Raw genomic sequence first — 21,837 nt, 5'->3', positions numbered from 1 at the left:
TTCGAAATGAATAAATGCAATGGAATGGGACAAGTACATAATGAATATAACAGAAATATATACATACATATATAGAAACGTGTTTCTATTGCCAACAGGTTCTAAATAAGAGAAAGAAGAGGAGGAAAAAAGCTCAACTTGACTTTTAATTTTTTGACATGTGCAGACACATGTGAGTCATTGAAATTCATGGAATGCCCCATCACCATTCGACTTAATCATCAACTTTTCTTTAACATCTGGCATATAGTTTAAGTAAAACAATTTACTTAGTGCTACGAAAATAAATTGCATCAATTATGTTCGACATATATTCTTTCGTTCTTTCTTTCTACTTTATGGGTCAAGGCATGAAAATATAGTGATAAGTCTAACTGGCAAATGAAATGAAGTCAGCAAATGAAGTCATCAATTGCATTGCCCAGGCGCCACCTGGCGTGTGATGCAGTTAGCTTATATATAGTATTATAGTATTTGTGAGCGAAATGTTTTAAGTACTATATTGTTGACTTTTTCTGCGTATTATTATTAATTCATGTTATCATTATTAATTATTATTATTAATAATTTTTTTTTTTAATATAATAATATTTTTTATTATTATTATTTTTTTTTTTTTTTTTTTTAACAAATAATAGACAAAACATATCCTAAACCACTCCAAATTTTGTATTTGTAAAAATATCTTGAGAGAATTTCAATCAGAATAAAAATATGAAATGAAATCCAAATGGAATATTACTGTAATACATAATTCTGAAGCAACTTATTCATAAATATGTGAATTGCTTTTGTTTGTTTGTTTTTTTTTTTTTTTGAAATTTAGAAACCAAATCTAAAAGCAGACTATCGCAGAAGACATTTAAAATGTAGAAAACAAGAGAGGATAAACATACAGACCACATAAATATAGTTTAATGAGACTGAGAGAGAGAGAGGGGAAAAACTAAATCAGTTTTTATACGAAATGCCGTTTGGCATGGGCCTGCTTTAAATTGATTTATGTAAATTGCCAAATACTTGATCTACGCTAAATATAGAAAACGGAATGTGTTCGTATTAGACTATCATATATATTATACGTATATGTTAATGTAAAACATCATATGTAATGTGTACTTACTCCGGTTCCGGTTGTCCATCGGCCTCGCACTCAATAATGAATGGCTTGTCGCTCTCTTTGTTCTGTTGCGCCACCTTGAAAAGCAGCTCATCTGTGGGAGGCTGTTTGATGATCCGGGGCGGGGAATTGTCTGAGAAGAACAATAAGAAGGAGAAGCAGCACCGTCAGTTTAGCTATTGGGCACAGCGTTGCTCGCACAACTATGGGGAGGGACAGACTTCACTAATTTGGCACATAAATTAGGGCGTAAATCTCACTCTCTGGCACGCTCTATTTCTAGTCTCTTTGGTCCACTTAAAAAGTTGTTTTCCACATTTATTTATAACGAAATCTGTCGCAGTCAGTGGCTATTTTTATGGCTCAATAGTGCTCGGTTGGGAGAGTGGCTCAGGTGGGCCTTAACAAAATTCTTTATCAAATTCGTCCACTCCCAAAAAGAGTACATAAATAAAGTTTTCAACATCTACAACTTCTACTAAGAATAGTTCAATATTAGAGATCTCTAGCGCAAGAAAATGCTTGAAGTTAAATATTAAACGTTTACAGATCAAGCACATAAGAAGATGGCACGAATTGAATTGAAAAATTGAAGATACAAAGGAAATGTTGAAGACTGCTTGTAAAATATAATGGTTTTTGATTGTCACTGGAAAAAGATATTAGCTCATATAAATATAAACAGAAGAACCGTGAAAGAGGTTTCGCTTGTTAAAGCAAATATATGTTTAATATGACAAACAATAAAAGACTAAACTGAATAAGATTTCAGTAGGTTCAGATCACATGGATACAAAATGTAGCCTAGCTAATTGATCATTAAAAGGGGATCGTCTAATAAACCATCTAGAGATGATAATTATTAAATATTTAGATATGGACAAAACTTGAAAATTTAATAACTTAACTTGTATTCATAATGATCTATTTTGAAGCAATCGATCGATCAATGATCTTGAAGAGCAGAATTGTTGCAGCGAAAGCTGAACACGAGATCTGCTATGAATTCATTGGCTTTCATTAGAAATTAGATGCAAATTACACAGTTGGCGGACATGGGTTTCTGATTGGGATTTAGGCTCGGCATTGGAATTGAAATTCAAATTGGAATCGGGATTGGAATTGGAATTGAAATTGGACTTTCGACTTACTCATTGCCGTTGAGCTGCCCAAAATGGCAGCCAGTAATATCGCGGCCAGCATCGTTGACTGCCGCCGCATTTTAGTTGTTGTTCAACTGTGCTGCAATTGTTGTTGTTGTTGTTGTCGCTGCTGCTGCTGCTGTTGTTGTGGATTCACACACACACTCACACATGCACTGACACACACCCACACACTGTCGGTGCCCCGTTCTGCGAAACCTGGGATCTACAACTATCAGCGCAATTGTATTGTCAATTTCGTCGTGCTGCAATTGTACTGTGTCTGGAATGTTTCCTTTTATTTTCTATTTATTTATATTTTTCGCTTTTGTTTTGTTGTATTTTTCCTTCGCTTCGCTCTTTCTTGCTTAGGTTCTCACAATTTTCTCACTAATGAAAATTGCATCCAAGTGAGCGTTTTTCCTTTCCATGCACGATTGCTGAAGAAGAAGAAGAGGACACATTGAGCTACTTTTTCACACTTCAACGGCAAACGTTCCTCGTTTGTCTAATAACTATTATAATAGATATACTATATATAGCTGACGGTTGTAAAAGTTTATAGCTCTTTTATTTGATACTTTTGTTATTGTTTCTTTTCTTGTTGCTATTGTTGTGTGTGTTTTCTGCAAATAGAAGAGTAGAGAAAATATATTATTATTATGTTGGTCAGATATTACTTTGCTCTTTAATTCTTAAAAATTGCTTCAATATTGTTTACTATTTAACAGATTGCTTTTTATTTACAAATTCTTGTTTCTCGAATTTTCGCAATTTTAGAGCAAATTCAGATGCATTAGGATTAGCGAATGCATATGATTCATCTATGATGAATCATATCAATCAATGAACCATATCATATGATAATCATATGATTGATCTGTGTTCATATCTATACAAGTCTGGAAGATACGGTTCATTTTTATCCTCAAAATCTTAAGGATTGATCATATAATTTCAACCCCGAGCTTTAATAAGAATACAAGCAGCCTCATTGATTGCACAAGCTAACAGACGTGATTTATTTTCATCGAGAGAGATAGAGATCGCATATAGATCGAAAAGATAAGATTCCTACGAACTGAAGTCACACTTCATTATTTACCTTTCTTCAATAGAAGCTTGTTCAGTTGTCTGCTTTTAATCTTATAGATATTTTAAGCAATTTCGCTTTCAATTCAAATCCAAATCTGATTCCCTTGAATGTGCGCTTAACGGTCTATATCTAGGTGATTCGTGTAATCGCTTGATTAGACTTGCGGTCACACAGACCCAACGCGAGGCGAAATGTTTCAGAATCACGCTGTGCGCTTAGCCAAAGACAAACCGATAAATGTGAACGACAAACAACGACCGTCAGAGGCCGAACTTAAAAATCGATAATTGCAATTATTACTTTTGTGGGTGCTACAAAAAAAAAACAGTCACCGAGAAACCGACAAATTGACAGCTACGCTCGCTGTCATCGGAAGTGGTCAACAACTGACGAGCCCCAGCACCAGAGACAGAGAAAAGAAAACCGAAAAACGATTTTCAAAATAAGTAAAACTGCTTGAGGCGGTGGTCCATGACTAGATGGTACCCTTTCTCTATCTCTAGAAATGTCTTTGGTTAAAGTAAATTGAACTATAAATGCTTTTTTATGTTTCTGTACATAAATCGAAAATTATCGATATTATAAAACAACAATAAAATATATGCAGCCAAAATCTATCTATAGGACAAGAGAGGGAGGATACTCATTTAATTGCCTCTGTGATAAAAACTTACATATAACGAATTTAAGACTCGTTCAGTCGCTTTCAAGAGACTTCGAGTTAAAATCGATATTTATTGTTACAATGAAAGAGTGAGAAAACTTGATTAGAACAGTTTATAAAAGGATATTATTAAAACTAGTTTAAAGTATTTGCATTTTCTTTATTAGCAAAAGCCGATACTTATCAAGTACAAGAAGACTTGATAGCTATAGATATAATATGAAGCCCCTATGTATAGGAGAAAACTTAACAAGAATTGCTTTTAATCAACTTCATGCAAAACAACTATACTTGGCGAAAAGGCAAATATAAAGGAGTATATAAAGTTTTTAATAAAATTTTGTTTTTATTTACATAAAAGTCGTTTATACCCACCTTCAACTAGTGGTCAGGGTATGTTGAAAGTGTCAATGAATCAACTGCAAAATGCGCACAAATACACTAAAAATAGTTTGGGTCTGATGATATGGGGGCTGGTTGTGCTGTTGGTGCTGTGCGTCGTCGTCGTCATAGACCTAATTCCCAAATGCCATTCAATGGAAAATGTGTCAGGCGAGAACGCAACAACGACAACGCCAACGGCAACATGCAACGCAAGACGACTCGAGAGACAGAGTGAGAGAGAGATAGAAAGCGAGACCCAGAGACAGACAGGGCCAATACGAGACGAGGGCAAGTTAGCATTGGAATGCCAGAAAGCAAGGGTTAGAAACGAACGCTAATTGAATTAGCATTAGACGGACGGATCTTCTCCAGTACCGAGCTGTCTGTGAACGCCAACAACGTGCTGCACATCAAACTGGTAAAAATGCTGCACTGCAACGGACGTTGATTGCTAATATCGCAATAGCCAGAACGTCGCACCTGCATCAATGAGCCATCTACAGTATCAGCAGGAGCCTCAGCATCAGCCACCGGAGCGGAGCGGTCACAGTCACCGGGGCATTATGGATTTACGCAATCTGTGCCAGCGTCTGGATGTCGAGAATCTGAAAGGTTAGCATTGCAATGCACCCAATGAGTATTTCCACCTAGACTTAGGCACGGTGTTCGTGCATCAGCCAATGCTAATTGCAAGTGCTAAGCAGTATTTGACTTTGGAGTGTTTGTACTTTCACTGACTGCAACAGCGAACTAGTTCACCAGTCGTAAGAAGTGTGAGGGAGCGCATATCTGTGGAATACTTCAGTTCGCTGCCTAAATGAACTAGTTCACATGGCATAGACCGTGAGGATTGCAAGTGTTAGATAGTTTGGGTCTTTGACAACTGTATAAAACTGCTTAAATAAACTAGTTCAAATGAGGTTTACGATTATTATAACAAGTATACAAAGTATTTTTATTATAACAAGTATTAAAACAGACAAACGAAACTTCTAGTTCGATCCTCTATGTGTATCCCTAGAGCTCATTTCCAGTGGTTGAAACACATATAAAAACATAAAATTCTCGAAAATACTTTAGCTTTTCATACGTGGTGCTATTAGTATCTTCTATAGCACCAAGCAATATACAAATCTCAGAAATATATTTATTTGTCGCAAAGACAAAATAAATGCATAGCAGTATTTTCTAGTCGAATATAAAATCAAAAATATAAAAATTTGCAAAACATTTTCATTTTTGAAATGACTGAATGTGCTGTTAGTCGGATATGGAAAACAAAAATAAACAAAATATGCAAAACACTTCAATTTCCAGTTATATAAAAATCTGGCACATTTCTATTTACTAAGCGGAACTGAGGGTGTTTTCTAGTCGGATACTTCAACAGTTTTTTTTTTTTACTTTTTATCGATTCCATCAAATGTAGTAAATAAATTGATATCAATTGTCAGCAGAGTGAACTTGTTCCGTACTTGAACCATTTGAACTAGATCAAACCATAAGTGACGATCAAGGCTAATTCAACTCTATTTATTTTCAGCCAAGTTGACATCGCTGCCGCAGCTGAAGCTGCCAAAGTCTCTGCCCAAGCTGCGCGCTGCACGTCGCATCTTTCGCGGCTCGCGCGCCAGTGGCAGCGGCAAGAAGGCGCCAGCTGCGACAGCTGCTGAGCTGCAATCGGAGGCGTCGGGCATGGACATGGGCATGGGCATGGCGCAGGCACAGTTCATCGATCGGACGCCGCAGCGCATATCGACAATTAGCTCGCTGATGCACGAGCACGAGCATGACCAGGTGGCGCCGCAGCATCTGCAGCCGAGTGCGGGCGGCACCTACCGCAGCGCCGGCAGCCTGGACGACGACTACTACGCACCATATGGCGCAGCAGCACGCGTGTCACGCCCGATTAGTCCCGTTAAAGTGCCGCCAACGATGGCCCCGGGCGACGCGGCGATGCCGACGCCGACGCCGCGTAACAGCGGCAGCAGCAGCCTAACGCAGCGCCTGCAGCGCGGCTACAAGAGCCTTAGCGAGCTGCGGCTGAAGCACCTGTTCGCCAAGCAGATAGTCGTCCGGCGCGACGGCATCGAGGTCGATCGCTACGTGGAGCAGTACGAGGCGGAGCGACGCGTCGAGCAGATGGCGCAGGCACGCCGCGATCGCCAAATAGCCGACAACTACGACATACACATCAGCACGCTGCCCTTTACCCGGGAGAATACGCTGAAGGCGCAGCAGCAGCAGCATCGACGCAGCGTCGCCGAGCACAGCGGCGACGAGAGCGGCATGGAAGAGGCTATACCACAGCAGCAACAGGTGCCGGCGGTGCCGCGCAAGAAGACGGGCATAGCCGCCACCCGGTTCGCTCGAGTGCGCCAGCCGCCGCTGCCGATGCCCTTGGAGGATCAGTCGGAGGAGCAGCAGCCGCAGAAGCCGAAGGAGCCGCAGGCCGTGCGCCAGGCAGTTCGCCAGAATTTGAAGCGTCTGCGCAAGTCCATCAAGCGCGTGCAGCAGCCGGCCGCCAGGCCAGCCGCTGATGACTCCGACTCCGACGAAGAGCAGCAGCAGCAGCAGCAGCGCAAGTCCAAGACTCGCTCAAGCACTGGCGACACGTTGCGCGCGCGCCTGCGCCGCTTTGCCTCCAGCGAGCAGCTGCAGCAGCGCTGGCGCCGCAGCTTCAAGAGCAACAGCGACAGCCAGGAGCAGGCGGCACAGCAGCCAAGTGGCGCTGCAAGTGGCGCCGCCTTTGGCTTCGTCGGCATGGGCGCCCACCTGGAGCGCACGATGACCAAGCTGAACGAGAAGATGCAGCAGCTCAAGTTCTTTCAGCGCTCCGGCGCTGACCGAGCTGAGGCGGGCAACAAGCCGAATACCGTTGGCCGCGAGCCCGTCGAGATCGACGACGAGGAGCTGGAAGCCACCTATCACCACAGCGATAGCAGCGACAGCGAGGACAGCGGCCAGAATGTGTGTGCGGATGAGGCATACGGCCAGATGGAAGTGGAGCCACAGCCAGACGCATCGCCGGCCGCCCTGGCCAAGCGCCAGACGCTGACCTCGCTGCAGGCGGGCGCATCGACTGCCTGGAGCAGCGAATCACTCGAGGACGACGCTACTGTGGAGCAGCAGCTGGCCGCCGCTGCCTCCGACTATCCGCGCGTGCTCATCCACCAGCAGCACACGGATGCCTACGAGTCGACGTTGATTCTGGCGGTGGCCGCCACGCCCCCGCCAGTGCCGTCGCCCGTGGCCCTGGAGAAACATCAATGGGTGTCCAACCAGCAGATCATAGCCGACTTCAAGGCGCAGCAGATGAGCAGCCCCAGCGCTTGGCCAGCGCCCGCGCTATACAAGCCCAAGAGCATAGACATCTTTGAGGGCGATGGCGGCGCCGCTGCCGCCTTCGCGGACTTCGACGAGGCGCTGCGCAACGCCCCAATGCTGCGCATCAGCGCCGGCAGCAGCTGCGACAGCGGCGAGGATGCGGACGACAGCAGCTCGCGCGTGACCAGGATACGGCTGCAGACGCCGCAGATTGGCAACAGCTGCGAGAGTCTGATGGAACAGCAGCCGCTGGAGGATGACGACGAAGTGACAAATAAAATTGAAGCCATGGATGTGGATGTGGATGCAGATGTGAATGTGGATGCGAATGCGAATGTTGACCAGGATGTTGATCTTGCACGCCTGGTGGAACGTCCGCCATCCGAGTCGCCGCCACCGCCGCCCTTGCCGCAGCGTCGACCGCCACCACCCAGCACCGTGGCGCCCATATATGATGCAGTGCCGCCGCCGCTGCCCATAAGCAAGCCGCCGCCACCACCAATGCAAGTGGCACCACTGGCCGCTGCACCACTGGCCGCTGCACCACTGGCCGCTGCACCACTGGCCGCTGCACCCCTGCCAGTCGCAGCACCTTTGACCCTCGGCACTCTGCCGCAGCGCAGCGCCTCCACGACGCGTCCATCCAAGCCGCTGGTCAAGACCAGCTCCCTGCGTCTCACCTACAACGAGCAGATGCATCCAGCCGACGTAGGAAAGGTGAACAAGCTCATCTCACGCTTCGGGGGCAGGCCGCGCCTATGCGCCAGGCGGATGCACAGCGAGGAGCTGACCACATGCAGCGATGCGGATGACGAGCCAGAGCCAGAAGCGGAGCCAGAGCCGCAGTTGAAAACGCAGCTGCAGCAGCCGAAGGCGGACAAGCAGCAGCAGCAGCAGCAGCAGCAGCAAACGCCAACAAATGCCAGGCCAAGTGCTATACCCAATATTGTGACAACTCAACCGAACAACAACAACAACTGCAACAACAACTCAGCTAAGACTGAGACAGAGCTGCAGCTCAGCCTGGATCGGCAGAACTCGAATTGCAGTCGCAGCGAGTATGGTTCGCCCCTGGCCTTTCCATTGAGCAACAGCCGGCGGCGCAGCTCCACGCCCACCGTGGCCCACACGCTGAACGCCAACGGCTCAGCTCTGGCGCTGGCGCCGCAGTCGCAGCGTGCGCAGGCGCAGGCACAGGCGCGCCGCAGCCGCCGCTCGATGACACGCGACGACGACAACTTTTACAGCTTCGACAGCGACGAAGGTGCGTAAATGCAAAATACTTCCGAATCCGAATCTCAGTCCGCCCGCCCACTCTGCACAAACTCTCGTTTAATTCACATAAATTTCTTGCAGAGAACAGCTACTACTCGATAAGTCCGTCTAGCAGCAGTCGCTATGTGGTGGAAATTTAAATCTTGCAATTTCGCAAAGAAAATACCATAAATAAGTTCAGTAAAAATACCAAAGAAATACCGATAAAGCAAATAAATAGAAAACGAAACTTAATCTATTAAATAGGCCATAAAACTCTTTTTTTTTCGTAAGCATATAATTTAGAATTTAAGAACTGTGCTTAAACATATAGAATTTCATACAAAATTTATGTCTGTCGAAAAACTTTTTTTTTTTTTTTGTTTTGTTTTAAAAGTCTTTATAAAATTTAAGCAATCAAAATTTAAATAAAAATTAAAAGCTGGAAAACATATGTTCTTGCTAAAGAAAAGTAATAAAAACCTGTTGTTGTTTGAACTTGAATTCGAAATATATTTATATACACTTATTACAAAAAAAAAAAAAAATTTTTTTTATGTATAAAATTAAATTTATAAAAATTTAAAAATGTATGAACTCTCCAATTAATTTGATAATAATATATTTATATATTATTATATTTTTTCGCATCTTTGTTTTAGAATATCTAAAAGTAATTAACTCAATTTAAGACAAAAATCGCAACAATCTATAAAAGTTCACTCTTAATTTCGTTCCTATAAAATTTGGATTATGTTGGATTTCAGTTTAGTGTTCATAAATTTAAATTTTATTGTTTTGTTTTTCAACAGCAGTAAAACGAAGGTGTATTACGGGAACTGCTTATGGAAGGCCATTTCGAGAAGGCAAACAGCATTGTCGGATCGCACGCCATTTGATTAATGGGACACCTTAATGAGGGTAGTTCGAGGGGCGCACACGCCAGCTGACACTCTCGCCCGAGATCGGGGGTTGCAGGCGGACTCGATCGTACGGGCCGGGGTGGCGGCACAACCCTATGCGCAGCCCTACCAGTGCCGGCACCCTTAAGGCCCGAACCAGCCCGCGTCTGTCTGGCTAACTCTGAGCGCTTCGATGAGTTTTAATTAAAAAGTTATGCTAATTATTTCATTAAAGCCATTCGCTGCCGCCGTCATGGCTGGCAATCTGATTAGATCAGAGGGTAGGATCGGCTGCCAACTGTTATTGATATTCAGAAACCGGGCTGAATGTTGCCAAACTTACGTAGGAGTTGAAGAGTTAACTGCAATTTAGAATGTGAAATGCAAAACTGTTCTCAGAAAACTCGAAACAAACGTGGAATATAATGTAATATATGTAACTGTACATTCAGTATATTTACGACAACAAGAAAAGCCAATCTGAAATGACTTTATAGCCTATTCGAGCCCCAAGCGAAATTCATCTGCAATCTATAATATATTTTGCTCAAATTTGTAGTATACTGTATGTTACAAATGTGTGTGTGTGTGTGTGTGTGTGTGTGTGTGTGGCTTTTGCCGCATTCCCAATGGCCTCTAATTGTAGTTTTTGCATCTCGTCGTGCGGCCTTGACTCGTTACCAACAAATTATCCTGCCTTGAAGCAGCTTAGTGAAATATTCAGTTTGACCTCTATCTCTCTCTCTCTCTCACACACACACACACACACTATCTTAGTCTCTCTCTCTCTCTCTCTCTCTTTGTGTGATTCATTAGACAGCTTAGTGCAGTTGACCTGCTGAGTGGCTTCATCAGGCTGCCTCTTGTGGCAACTGCATCGACATTGCGCATACGCCGCGTGTGACTAATTCAGAGCTGAGCAACTGGGAATGAATCTCATGAACGTGCCTAATTAAAACTAAACGAAAAGATATGCTCAACTCAGCCCGCATTCGAGCGCATTAAAGGCCAATAAATTTTGTAAATTAAGTCAGCACAATGAGCGCGTCAAATGGGTCGAATAGGAGGGCACACACACACACACACATACATACAGAGGGAATCTTTGACCAGCAGCTTGCCAGCCACATCATGCCGCATCATCAGGCAGCATCATTGACATCGGAGCAATTAATTAGAAAAGCTGTTGATCAAACAGCAACGGCAACCGGAACAGTAGTCGAGCTGCAGTAGGGTGGCTCGTTCGGCTGGACCCTAAGCCCGAGCAGATGCTGCTGGGACACCTCTCTCAGTGCTCTCGATTGCAGCCAGACTGACTCGCAGACAGACGCATTCACGTCTGTTTGCTGGCCAAAAACAAATATGGGAAACGGCAGCTCAGCACAGGACGCACCACAATAACGAAAATGTCACGAAAACTGCCATGAATCAGTCCATATGAATGTGCACCCTAACATTCACATACACACACACACACACATCCACATATGCACATATATGTATGTGTAACTGTATTCCTTTATATCCTGTGCTGGGTGTTCAACCCTCAGCTGCACAGTTATTTGACACGCGACTGGGCACGGCATACGAGGCACTGGGAATTGGGCACCCGGAAACTGGCAGCGGGCAGCGGGCAGCGGGCAATGGTTCAGTTATCGGAGTTACACCTACCCTCCGTCCGTCGCTGCCTATATTCCCTCTGTGGCTCGTGTCGCCTCTCTCCTCTGCCTTCTCTCCACTCCTCCCCTCCGCTCCTCCCCCTGCTGCCACCTCCCTTGGGCCTGGCCACAAGTCTGGCCATCTAATCAAACTGCAATGCACAAATATTTAACCACCACCAGCACCACCAGACGCCGCACAGCCACCGCCAACGTTCTCGGGTCTCGTTTATGGTCGGTGGCTTTTCGGGTTTTCAATTCGCTTCTTTTTCTCTCTTCTTCTTTTGTGTGCGGTCATCAACAAAATGAAATAACGAAATGAATCACTGTTCGATGGCAATTTTGTTATGAGTGCCCGGCGAGCGAGCGGGCATGTGACCTAACGCCCCCCACATTCATGCCACCCAACTAGATCAGGCTGCCGAGCACAATCCATCATTCAAAAATATAATCATGTGTTATTGAGAGCGAGATTATATTATATGAAATACATACATATATGTATATACAATATATACGTTGAATGAAATGTGTTGAATTGAGAATGATTTGATATATGAGTAAAATATAAATTTTGATTTCAAAACAACACGAAAATTAAGAAAATGTTCGTATATGTATAAATATATATTCTTAGATGAGAATATTATTAATCTTAATCTAGAAATATTTATAATTTTAAATTTTATTTGTAATTTTACATTTACAAAAAAATTATGCAGCACCCAATATTTAAGTTAATACAAAAGCATTTTTTATATCAAATAAATACATTTGTATTACCTAGCTTATTATTATGCACATTACAGGTTGTTAAGGATTTACGTAAATTGCTTTCAGCTTTGCTTAACAAATTCTTTTAGATGACATATGAAATCAAAATGCTATTAATATGTAGACGGTAGAGATCCCTTTCACAGTTCCTAACAATAGACAATACCTATTAGGTATCACATTGGCAATTCCAATGCCAATTGCAGTTTGTTATCATAACAATAGAATGAAATGCTTTCGTCAAGAACAGAATCGAAGGAAAATGCCAATCGCCAATACAATTAAATGGCATAGCATTCCACACGAATGGGCGTCAATGACTATTGTGACTCAGCACAGATTATGATATATGTATACTAGATGTGTATATGTGTATGCATATTCAAATGAAAACAAGATATATGTATATACATTTGTCTGAACTAAATGTGCCAAATGCTGGCAAACACCTAGCCCATGGGCTGGCTGATGGCCTGTGTTGGGTGGCTTGTCTGTGGGGGGCTACGGTCGGAATTGGCTGGTTGGGTTGCCGGACCGCAGCACGGGTTCAATGCACTGCCAACTGGCAACTGGCAGCTGGCAACTGGCAGCGGGCAACGATAATGCAATTTATGAAACGACGACAAATGCCCGTGGAAAGTGCAGACACAGCAAAGCTGCTGCTGCTGCTGCTGCTGTTGATGATGATGATGATGATGATGATGATAGTGATCATGATGATGCTGCTAGCATTGCCTGTTTCGGTTGCTAATGATGATGCTCAGATTGCCATCGAATGCGACGTATCGCATTTAATAGGCAATGAAGCAAAAAGCCCACAAAACGGAAGCTTGAGGTTACAACTAACTACGAGGCAATACAACAACAACAACAACAACAACAACAGCAGCAACAACAACAAAATATATACAAATAACTATATCAAGTCACAAGAGTTTCGTGCCCGACCATAAGATAGCCTGTAGAAACCGAGGCTTATATTTGATAATAAAAATATATTTCATTATTTCCGATCTATAATATAGATTTTCAAAACCAATGTACCGTAATAAGAGATAAAAAAAAATTTGCAACTGACATACCTCTTTGTAGTCATGTTTCAATGGGTATTACCTTGTCGATCGACAATTTCCACAAGACCAAAATTCTAGCTCAAAGTCAAGTCATCCACATATTTATATATGTATAAAGCTTATACTCATACAATTAATTTTGACGGCCACGAATATCAACAAGGTCGTAGATGTAACGGTTTATTGCAATCGGAACTTAGTTTATTCATATATCCACTGAGGGGCCGATGGAGAGAAGTCTCGAGAGACTATCTAGCATTTAGCATTTAGCATATAACGTTTTGGGGTCGTTATAGGTATTACCTTAAAACATGATGACTATTGCTTATATTAATAATAATAGATCATTTTATACTTCCCACTATTATTAATATTATGATTATTAGCTTGACTTTATCACTAATCTGGATTTCATAGTTCATTTATTGATAGAGAATTAATCTGAAATTCTCTAATGCTTGTGATTTTCTTTACTTGAAATCCTTCTTAAATCTCTTAAGCTGCATTAACAGCCTTATATTGGATCTATATTGATCTCGTATTGTCACCACTTTTTGGTGGCTGTAATTCGCTTTGACGGCTTTTGGTCTCCGAAGAGCGGCTCAACAAACGAATGTGTGGGCGGATGAGTCAAAGCTCTCGGTAGATGATATTTTGATGATCTGTATGACGGTATCGCTATCTACTATATACACACATCTGTGCATATGGGACACACCCATTGGCTGACTAAGGCTGATGGCATTGCTTGGCTTCACCTTGAACCCATGCCAAATGCCAATTCTGAGAATGACGGCCGACCCCATAAAAGATATACATGTTTGACCACGATCGGCAGCCAAGTAGAACCCATGAAAAATGACAATTCTGAGCATGATGGTGCAGTCGACACCATAAAGTTTATATGTATAATACAATATCATAATCGTTATATGGGAATATTCCACAAGTTTCAAGAGCTAAGTTGACGATTGGTATTCCAATCTTTTGGATTTGTGTCCAGATGTGCCAGGCTTGATGCGGCAGGGTAACCTCTAGTCGATGATATCAATTGGCAATGTAATCAGAAATTGTGTCAGCTATTGACTGATGGATTAACTTGATAATACTTAGAAAACTTGATAAGACTGGAAATAAAAATATTATCGATCATTATCTCTCGATACGCCAATGATGTGTAATTTAAAGGACTGATAATGATTCCATTAGTGGCACTTTACATGGAATTTATTGTGTGTATCCGGTAAAGATCTTTAATTCAAGCTAATATATTTGTAATGTGGAGCTCTAGCCCTTAGATCACCTAGGCATAGTTAGATCGTCAAGACCACGCCTTCTACTGCACAGTGTCGCCTCTTTTTATCTAATAAGTGCGGAGTATAGGGCGGCTAGCTTTTGCCAGCACTCTAAATGAGCTCTGCCGTGTGTCTACTTTTGGGTTTGCATTGAGCATTGAGGTGGCCACACTTTAACCCAAATGACAAGTAGCCAAGTGGCAGTCGCTGAGCAGCAGAAAAGAAAGAAACGAGCCCACAAAGAAAAACAAATAAACACCGCTGCCAACAAGCAGAACAGCAGCAGCAGCAGCAGCAGCAGCAGCAGCAGCCGCAACAACAACAACAACAACAACAACAACAACAGGCACTTAGCTGGCGGAATGCGGCGAATGCAAATTTTCTTTTTAGCCATGTGATGTGTGCAACTGTGCCACATGAACGGTTAGTGGGATTTGAGTTCCGACCCGGCCACTAGCCCCCAGTGTGGGGCCAGGCGGGGCCCGACCACTTGAAAGTGCAATGCACTCGACGCCGGCAGCGCAACGGTAATAAATGGCCGCAAATGATAATAAAACATGAGCAAAAACAAACAGACCCACAAACATTAAGCGGCAACAAAGCGGGCAGCCGCCTCTGAAAACCGCAGCTTCGCCAAATGCAAAGGCAACGCACAGCGACTCAGCTCTGGCTAGCCGGTATACCCAGCATGCAGTGCAGGCGAAGGTCATGATGAGCAATAGTGAACAGCTCTCAGACATCCTCTACGTGTAGTTATAACTTATCAAGCCAAAACTTAGCTTAACCATATGTTAAGTTAGTCCTTTCAGAGTCCACATTGTAAGATCGAAGAAGAAGAAGAAGAAGGAGCTTGAAATAGCATAAATACATCCAGTATACTTTAACCTTTTCAGCAATTTCTCTAGTATTATCAAAGAAAGAAAGTCTTTAGATATAGACTTAAACTTTGTTTGGTAAATGGTCTAAAAAATTCATAGTTATTCAAAAGAGGGGCGCAACATTAAAGACATGCAATATATATACAGGGTAGCTACACTTCGAGTGCCCGCAACGAAGTCAGCGTCTCCCAGGTGGGCAACAATTTGCATGCCTTAGTCTAAAACTTTTACTCTGCTTAATGAATAGGCCAACTAAGCGCCTAATTCAGTTGCATATAAATTAATAAATTAATATGCATATGAATTAATAGAGCTTGAATGGGCTCAATATTAAGCTAAAAATATTCAATTTACAAATTAAAATAAAAAATAGATGAATACAAAATTTAAAATTTAAATACTAATGCTAAATTAAAAATAAAAATAAATAGCACAATTTTGTTTTTAATACAACAATTTCCAAAAGCAAAAAAATCAAATTGATACGAATGTTCAAGTACTCAAAGAAAAGAGTATTATTTAGAACAATTTGTAATTTTCAAAAATTTTATCTTAGTTCTGGTTTTTCGCTCGATTCCAGCGAAGCAATAAGAAATGCGAATGAAACATAAATGCCAAAAATTAAATAAGAAACGCAGGAAGACGCGTAAGCCAAGTAACGAGCGATGATGACGACAACGTTGTAGTTGTTGCTGTTCAAGTTGTTGTCGTTGTTGTCGTCGCTGTTGTTGCTGTTGTTGCTGTTGTGCAAGTTGTTGATGTTGCTGTTGTCGGTGATGTCATTCGCCGGCTTGACATTTGTTTATGAGGTCCGTCTGTTTATTTGGCTGTTTATTTGTGCTTGTGCTTGCTGGCTTATTTCCTGCTCCAGGGCGAAACTGTTGGCGCTTTTATTGATTTATTTTGTAGGCCGGCTAAAGGATTTCGTATTTGTATGTGCGGACGGATGGGGTCTGAACTTTCAGCTGAAGAGCGTTGGGCGTGTCGTGCCAGCAACTGGCAGAGCACAATAAAAATGACATCATAAGCGGAGCAGGACTCATTGTGAGTCCTGCGCTTTGTACAGTCTCTACCCTGCACTCACTGCAGATGTGGGGTATAATGGACTCACCGAACGTATCTCTACGATAATTAGCACCGTTTTCTCTGAAGCACTCCCAATTGTTCTGGCTAATATTTGGTCGTTTGTACAGTTGCTAAGGCCAACAGTGTTGTGTGTCCCTGGCTGTCCCTGGTTGCTGGCCAGTGGCCACCAAATGACGCAATTTACGGCTGCGTGGCCAGCTGTTTTAGCCAATTAAGTGGCGCTAAGAGCGGCAGCAGCAAATGTGCCGCTACAAGCATAGAATGACAGCTGAAAGTTACAAAACAATCTCACAGGCACAATATCAATGTATCCATGGAATACATGTACATATCAGAGCATCACTGATGTAAATATAGCCCATAGATACTTATGTATCTTAACTCAAAAATGCATCGCAGATGTACAAATTTACAAATGTACAGTTATAACAACTATACATACTATAATAATAATATTATTATATATATATAATAATAGTAATATATAACATATGCTTGAAAGCTACAAATGTATTTGACAAATGAAAATGTATCGCACAGATACAAAAGTATCTACAGCAAGTAAACATATCAAACTGACCGCAAAAATATGGAGAAATATGCTTATATCAACAATGAAATGCAAACACAATTTTTTGGGCGTTTATTTTTAATTCTTCAAAATAAAAGCATGAACATAAATCGAAAAAAAAAAATAATAATAAAGGCGCGTGAACGCTGAAAGTCTGAGCTAAACGCATATCGGCATCGATGATATCATAAACTTAGCAGCATCAGAAGCGAAACAAAAGACATAAAACCGAACCGAGCTGAGCAAAAATTATGAACAACAACAAGAATAATATTGGGGGGAGACATAGAGGCAACGGTCGGAAAAAAAAACTGATTTGAAGGAAATAAATATACACAAATTGAGCAAATTGAAGAAATTTATTTAACAAAAATATCTTTATTTTAAAATTTTGTTAAAATATTTTTCTTTTTTAGTTTTATGTTATTTTTAGAGCAATCTAAAACTGTAATCGAATGGAATACATTTATTTATTTATTTATAAATATATATTTGTTCTCGAATTGTATTCCATTTTATAAAGAGCTCTTAACCCACTTTTATACGAGTTCCCGAGCATCAAAACAACTGTTTTATAAATCCAAAAAAAAAAATTGTGCATGGCAATTATACTTAAGATATCAAATTTCGATGATAGAGTAGCTCAAGCAAATGCACAAAATAAGAGGCTTAAGTGTGCGTAGAGGAGATGAATGTAATGAATGCACAAGAAATTGAAAGCATTTGAATAGGGTATAAGGTTACCATGAAGTCCTTCATGGGGCCAAATACTACTTTAGCCCAAAAGCCAATATTTGACTTGGCTTGTAAGTGCAACATCATGTCAACGTATCAGATGCCAAAGCCAATAAGAGCTAGGCTCAGCTTTCAATGGAATGAAATAAATATTTGAAATGTTTTTTAGAATATTTCAAAATTCAAGTGAAAGCATAGCTAGAGTAACTCCCAACTAACAATATGAAAGAATAGAGAGAGAAACTGCGCGGGACTGAGAGAGAAAGAGAGAGATAGACAACAAGAGAGTATGATGTCTACTGTCAAATGGCAAACACAAATTAAAATAATAAATAAACGAAGCATGACCAACAGCCATGAATAAGCCACATGCGTGACTCTCTCTGTCTCTCTCGGTCGGCCACCCTACATCTCCCTCTCTTTCTCTGTCTTAATTTATAAATGTCTGGAATGCCTCGATATATTTTATAGCTACATAATCAAGCTTTAATTATGTTGCCACTATATATATATGTACATACAAATATAGAAATATAAATATAAAAACTGCATTAATTGAAGAAATTTGAATGTTCATCGTGTTGTTGTTGTTGTTGTTGGTCATTTTTCCCATTTGCTCAATATGTAATTTGTGTACTGCTATCGCTTTCAATTAAAGAACGTTAAGAATTTATAATTAAACCCAATGGGGGCACCGACAAATTGGAATTAGAGAAAGAAACACAATTAACATACCTCCATATCGCTATAGCATATATGTATGTATGTATATATATATGCATGCATAGCATTTATATAAGGTTCCTTAGCGAAGTTCTATACACTGCCGATTCGAAATTCAAAGATCTAAATCTAATCTTACAAGGCTAAATTGAGTCCAGTACTTTTCAGCTTTTTATCGAAATTTACCCGCGCTTCTGAGGTCGACACATATCCAAAGATGATGTCATCGAAATTGAGCATATACAAAAAAATTGCTGAGCAGACTAGTCTCGACTAAAAGATGCCCTAACAAACGATTAGTAGAAGTTTAGACAGAAATATCCATATCTTATATATTTTAAATTAATAATAAGTATTAAAACTGGTTTTGCAAGAATCTAAATTGAATCTTTCGAGGGCAGACTAAATATTCACTATTCAGAAAGGTTATGTTCTATTGTTTGCTTTATTTACAAAGTTTAAACATATTTTTTATATCGGATGATTAACTGAAATCGTAAAAGAAAATGTACATATCTTCGTCAAAACAGATCATCATATACATACAACAAATTTATTTTATTCTGCTTATGCAGATATAACTTTTGAAGCATGCTTATATTACATACCTATATATACAAAATACTAATTTATATCGAATAAGATCGTATATATACGATGTATATGCATCACATTAATAGATCAAACACAGAGCATACAAAAATTGAATATTTATTTGTTGCTTTGCCGAAGATCTTGTCGTTTATGTGGAAATACTCATACATATGTACGTAAGTATGTATAGACATATATATGCATATATATGTATGAATTTTGTACATTTGTTGTTTCTATTTAAATCGGTTGTTAGGCTTAATTTACGCAGCTGACATAACCCCAAAACTTGATCACTTCAATTTTTTAGTATACATACATATAAATGTATATGTATATTGAATGAAAGAATGTTTGTATGTACGTATATGTATATGCATGTGTAAGTACATTCACAATTGATGAGCTTTTTTAGACCAAGTTATTATTGTGACCCTTAATAAAAACAAATGCTATGCTAATTTTGGGCCGTGGCGATGTCAGCGTCAGCATCGGCATCGGCGTCGGCGTCGGCGTCACAGTCAGCGGCAGCTGCTAGCACCGCTGGGGCGTAACGGTGGCGCAGAAACGATGACGTCGTCAGCTTTGCTGACCGCATCAAGAGTAGCCAAGAAAAGTAATGTGCTTTACGCAGAGTATGATAAAAAAGAAGAAGAAGAATAACAACAACAACAGCAACAATAAGAGCAGCGAAAGAAACAGCAATAACTTGAAGCAAACAATACCAATTGAGCGTCGGCAGCGACGCTGACAGCGCTGATCTTTAGAGTGCTGCCAAGCTGATGTCGTCAGTCAGCACTGCTACAGCCCCACCTTAGTGGACGCTTACATAGACACGCAGACAGAAACACACACGCACACACTCACGCAACGAACAATAAGCGCGAATTAAGATTGTATGCATGTGAACTACAACTGTAGATGTCTGTGTGAGCGTGTGTCTGTGTATGTGCGTGTGTGTGTTGATGTTGGCTTGTATTATTTTCGTGTTTGACAGCGGCTGCTACTTTTTTTCTAGCAAAACCAGTTTTGAGCCAGCAACAACAACAACAGGAAAATGTCTACCCAAGCTTGTTGTTTGTGCTGCATCAGTGAGATAGAGGGAGACAAAGCGCTACTGTTGCGGAATGTCTATGGTTTTCTAATTAAAAATTGTATTAAACAGTGTTGCAAAATATTGTCAACTTACCTGAGAGCCAAGTTCTGAGTATGATGAGCAGCAATAATAATAACAACAACAAACCAAACAGCAAGTGCCGCTCAAAAAAGTAGAGATAAAAAAGAAAAAAAAAAAAAAAAAAAAACACGCACACAACTTTAACAGCGCGCCACGAACCAGGTAAGCCAGAGCGTGAATGAGAGAGCGAAAAAGAGAGCGCACGTACGAGAGAGAGAGCGAGCGAGAGAGCGCAGCCCACTCGAATCGAGTCAATTCAAGTCAACTCGAGTCTGAGTAGAAACGGTGGCTTTGACTGCCGAGCATGCACACCTTTCTATGCCTGTATGTGTGTTACAAACAAACACACACACACAAGCACATTAACATTTACATTTGCATTCACATTGATGCAAGCGTGAAAAGAGAATAATCATTTCAACACAAACTGCGCAAAGCTGCTGCATTGGCTTTTAACTCTGACACCGACTCCGGCTCGGTCTTCACCTCCGAATTCGATTTCAACTCCAACTCCGAATCGGACTTGGAGAGAGTAAAACTATGGGCTTATAAGATTGTGTTTTCCGCCAACTGAGTAAATAAACGAAAAAGTGTTGAGCTTATTAATTAAAATATTTTTTGTTGTGGCTATGGCTTTCGCTGCTCCTGCTGTGGCTTTGATTCTTGTTGTTGTTGCTGCTGTTGCTGTTGTTCTTGCAATTTATGCTGCTTGGCGTCCTACGCGTCGCCGTTGCCGTTATTGTTGCTCACTTGAATTTGCGCTCATTTTGTTTCATAGTAAATTGGCTATGTTGTTTAAATTAATTTTGGGCGCGGTGCTTTTACGCACTCACACACACACAGCCATACACAACACTCAATCACATACAACAGCTTGTTTTTAACGAATTAATAATTCAAAAATATTTTTTTTTTTTTAATTTTTTTGATGCCGTTAATTCGTTTATTGATTTCGCTCTAAGTTTGTTTTGGCCAATTGCTGTATGTATTGCTTGCTTATGTATTTGTATGTTGCAGTTAATTTAAACAACAATTCACACACACACACACACATAGCACAGGAAAAAAAATTTAAACAAGTAAATAAGAAAATTTTCTATGCCAGCAACTAACTGCACACGGGCGTCAGTCTCTCTCGGTCAGACCGGCGCTGCTGCTGCTATACATACAATGCGAAGCACAACCGCGCGCAACAAAAACAAAATGAAGACTGCTCCAGGCCAGTGTGGCAGCAAAGGGGCACACGAATTGTAGTTAAAATAAATGGGACGCACGGTCACACTGATGACAGAAACAGCACACAGCCACATTGCGTTATCGTACATCGATAAGCGCTGAGTGTTGCTTTGAAGCTTACGATACTATTGCACGCAAATGCGTACGC

The 21,837-nt window shown here is 41.1% G+C and overlaps 2 protein-coding genes across 5 annotated transcripts in view; one reads left to right on the top strand and one right to left on the bottom strand.

The window, feature by feature from the left end:
* LOC6584944 (neuroglian) overlaps positions 1-21,715 on the bottom strand; it is a 44,754-nt gene extending 23,039 nt beyond the window's left edge. For 3 of the 4 annotated variants that reach the window (XR_004364464.2, XM_015161660.3, XM_032732281.2), the window contains exons 1-3: positions 21,567-21,670; positions 2,272-2,702; positions 1,124-1,253 (exon numbers count right to left, since the gene is read on the bottom strand). Coding sequence is in view for 3 of the 4 variants with exons in the window: in XM_015161660.3 (XP_015017146.1) it covers positions 1,124-1,253; positions 2,272-2,341 (200 nt within the window). In the remaining variant the exon portion in view is untranslated. Of the gene's footprint in view, positions 1-1,123; positions 1,254-2,271; positions 2,703-21,566 lie in introns of all 4 variants that reach the window. The other variant, XM_002010548.4, reaches the window with a different exon arrangement.
* LOC6584943 (actin cytoskeleton-regulatory complex protein PAN1) lies at positions 4,736-9,369 on the top strand. Its single transcript, XM_002010547.4, has 3 exons — positions 4,736-5,018; positions 5,950-8,997; positions 9,090-9,369. Exons 1-3 carry the CDS (start codon positions 4,895-4,897, stop codon positions 9,146-9,148), a joined length of 3,231 nt encoding a protein of 1,076 aa, XP_002010583.1. The 5' UTR covers positions 4,736-4,894; the 3' UTR covers positions 9,149-9,369.
* Positions 21,716-21,837: the final 122 nt, after the last annotated feature.

Source organism: Drosophila mojavensis, unplaced genomic scaffold (genome assembly GCF_018153725.1).
Source record: "Drosophila mojavensis isolate 15081-1352.22 unplaced genomic scaffold, ASM1815372v1 contig_136, whole genome shotgun sequence".
NCBI classification, from domain to species: Eukaryota; Metazoa; Arthropoda; class Insecta; order Diptera; family Drosophilidae; genus Drosophila; species Drosophila mojavensis.
This window is presented reverse-complemented; position numbering and strand designations above follow the sequence as displayed.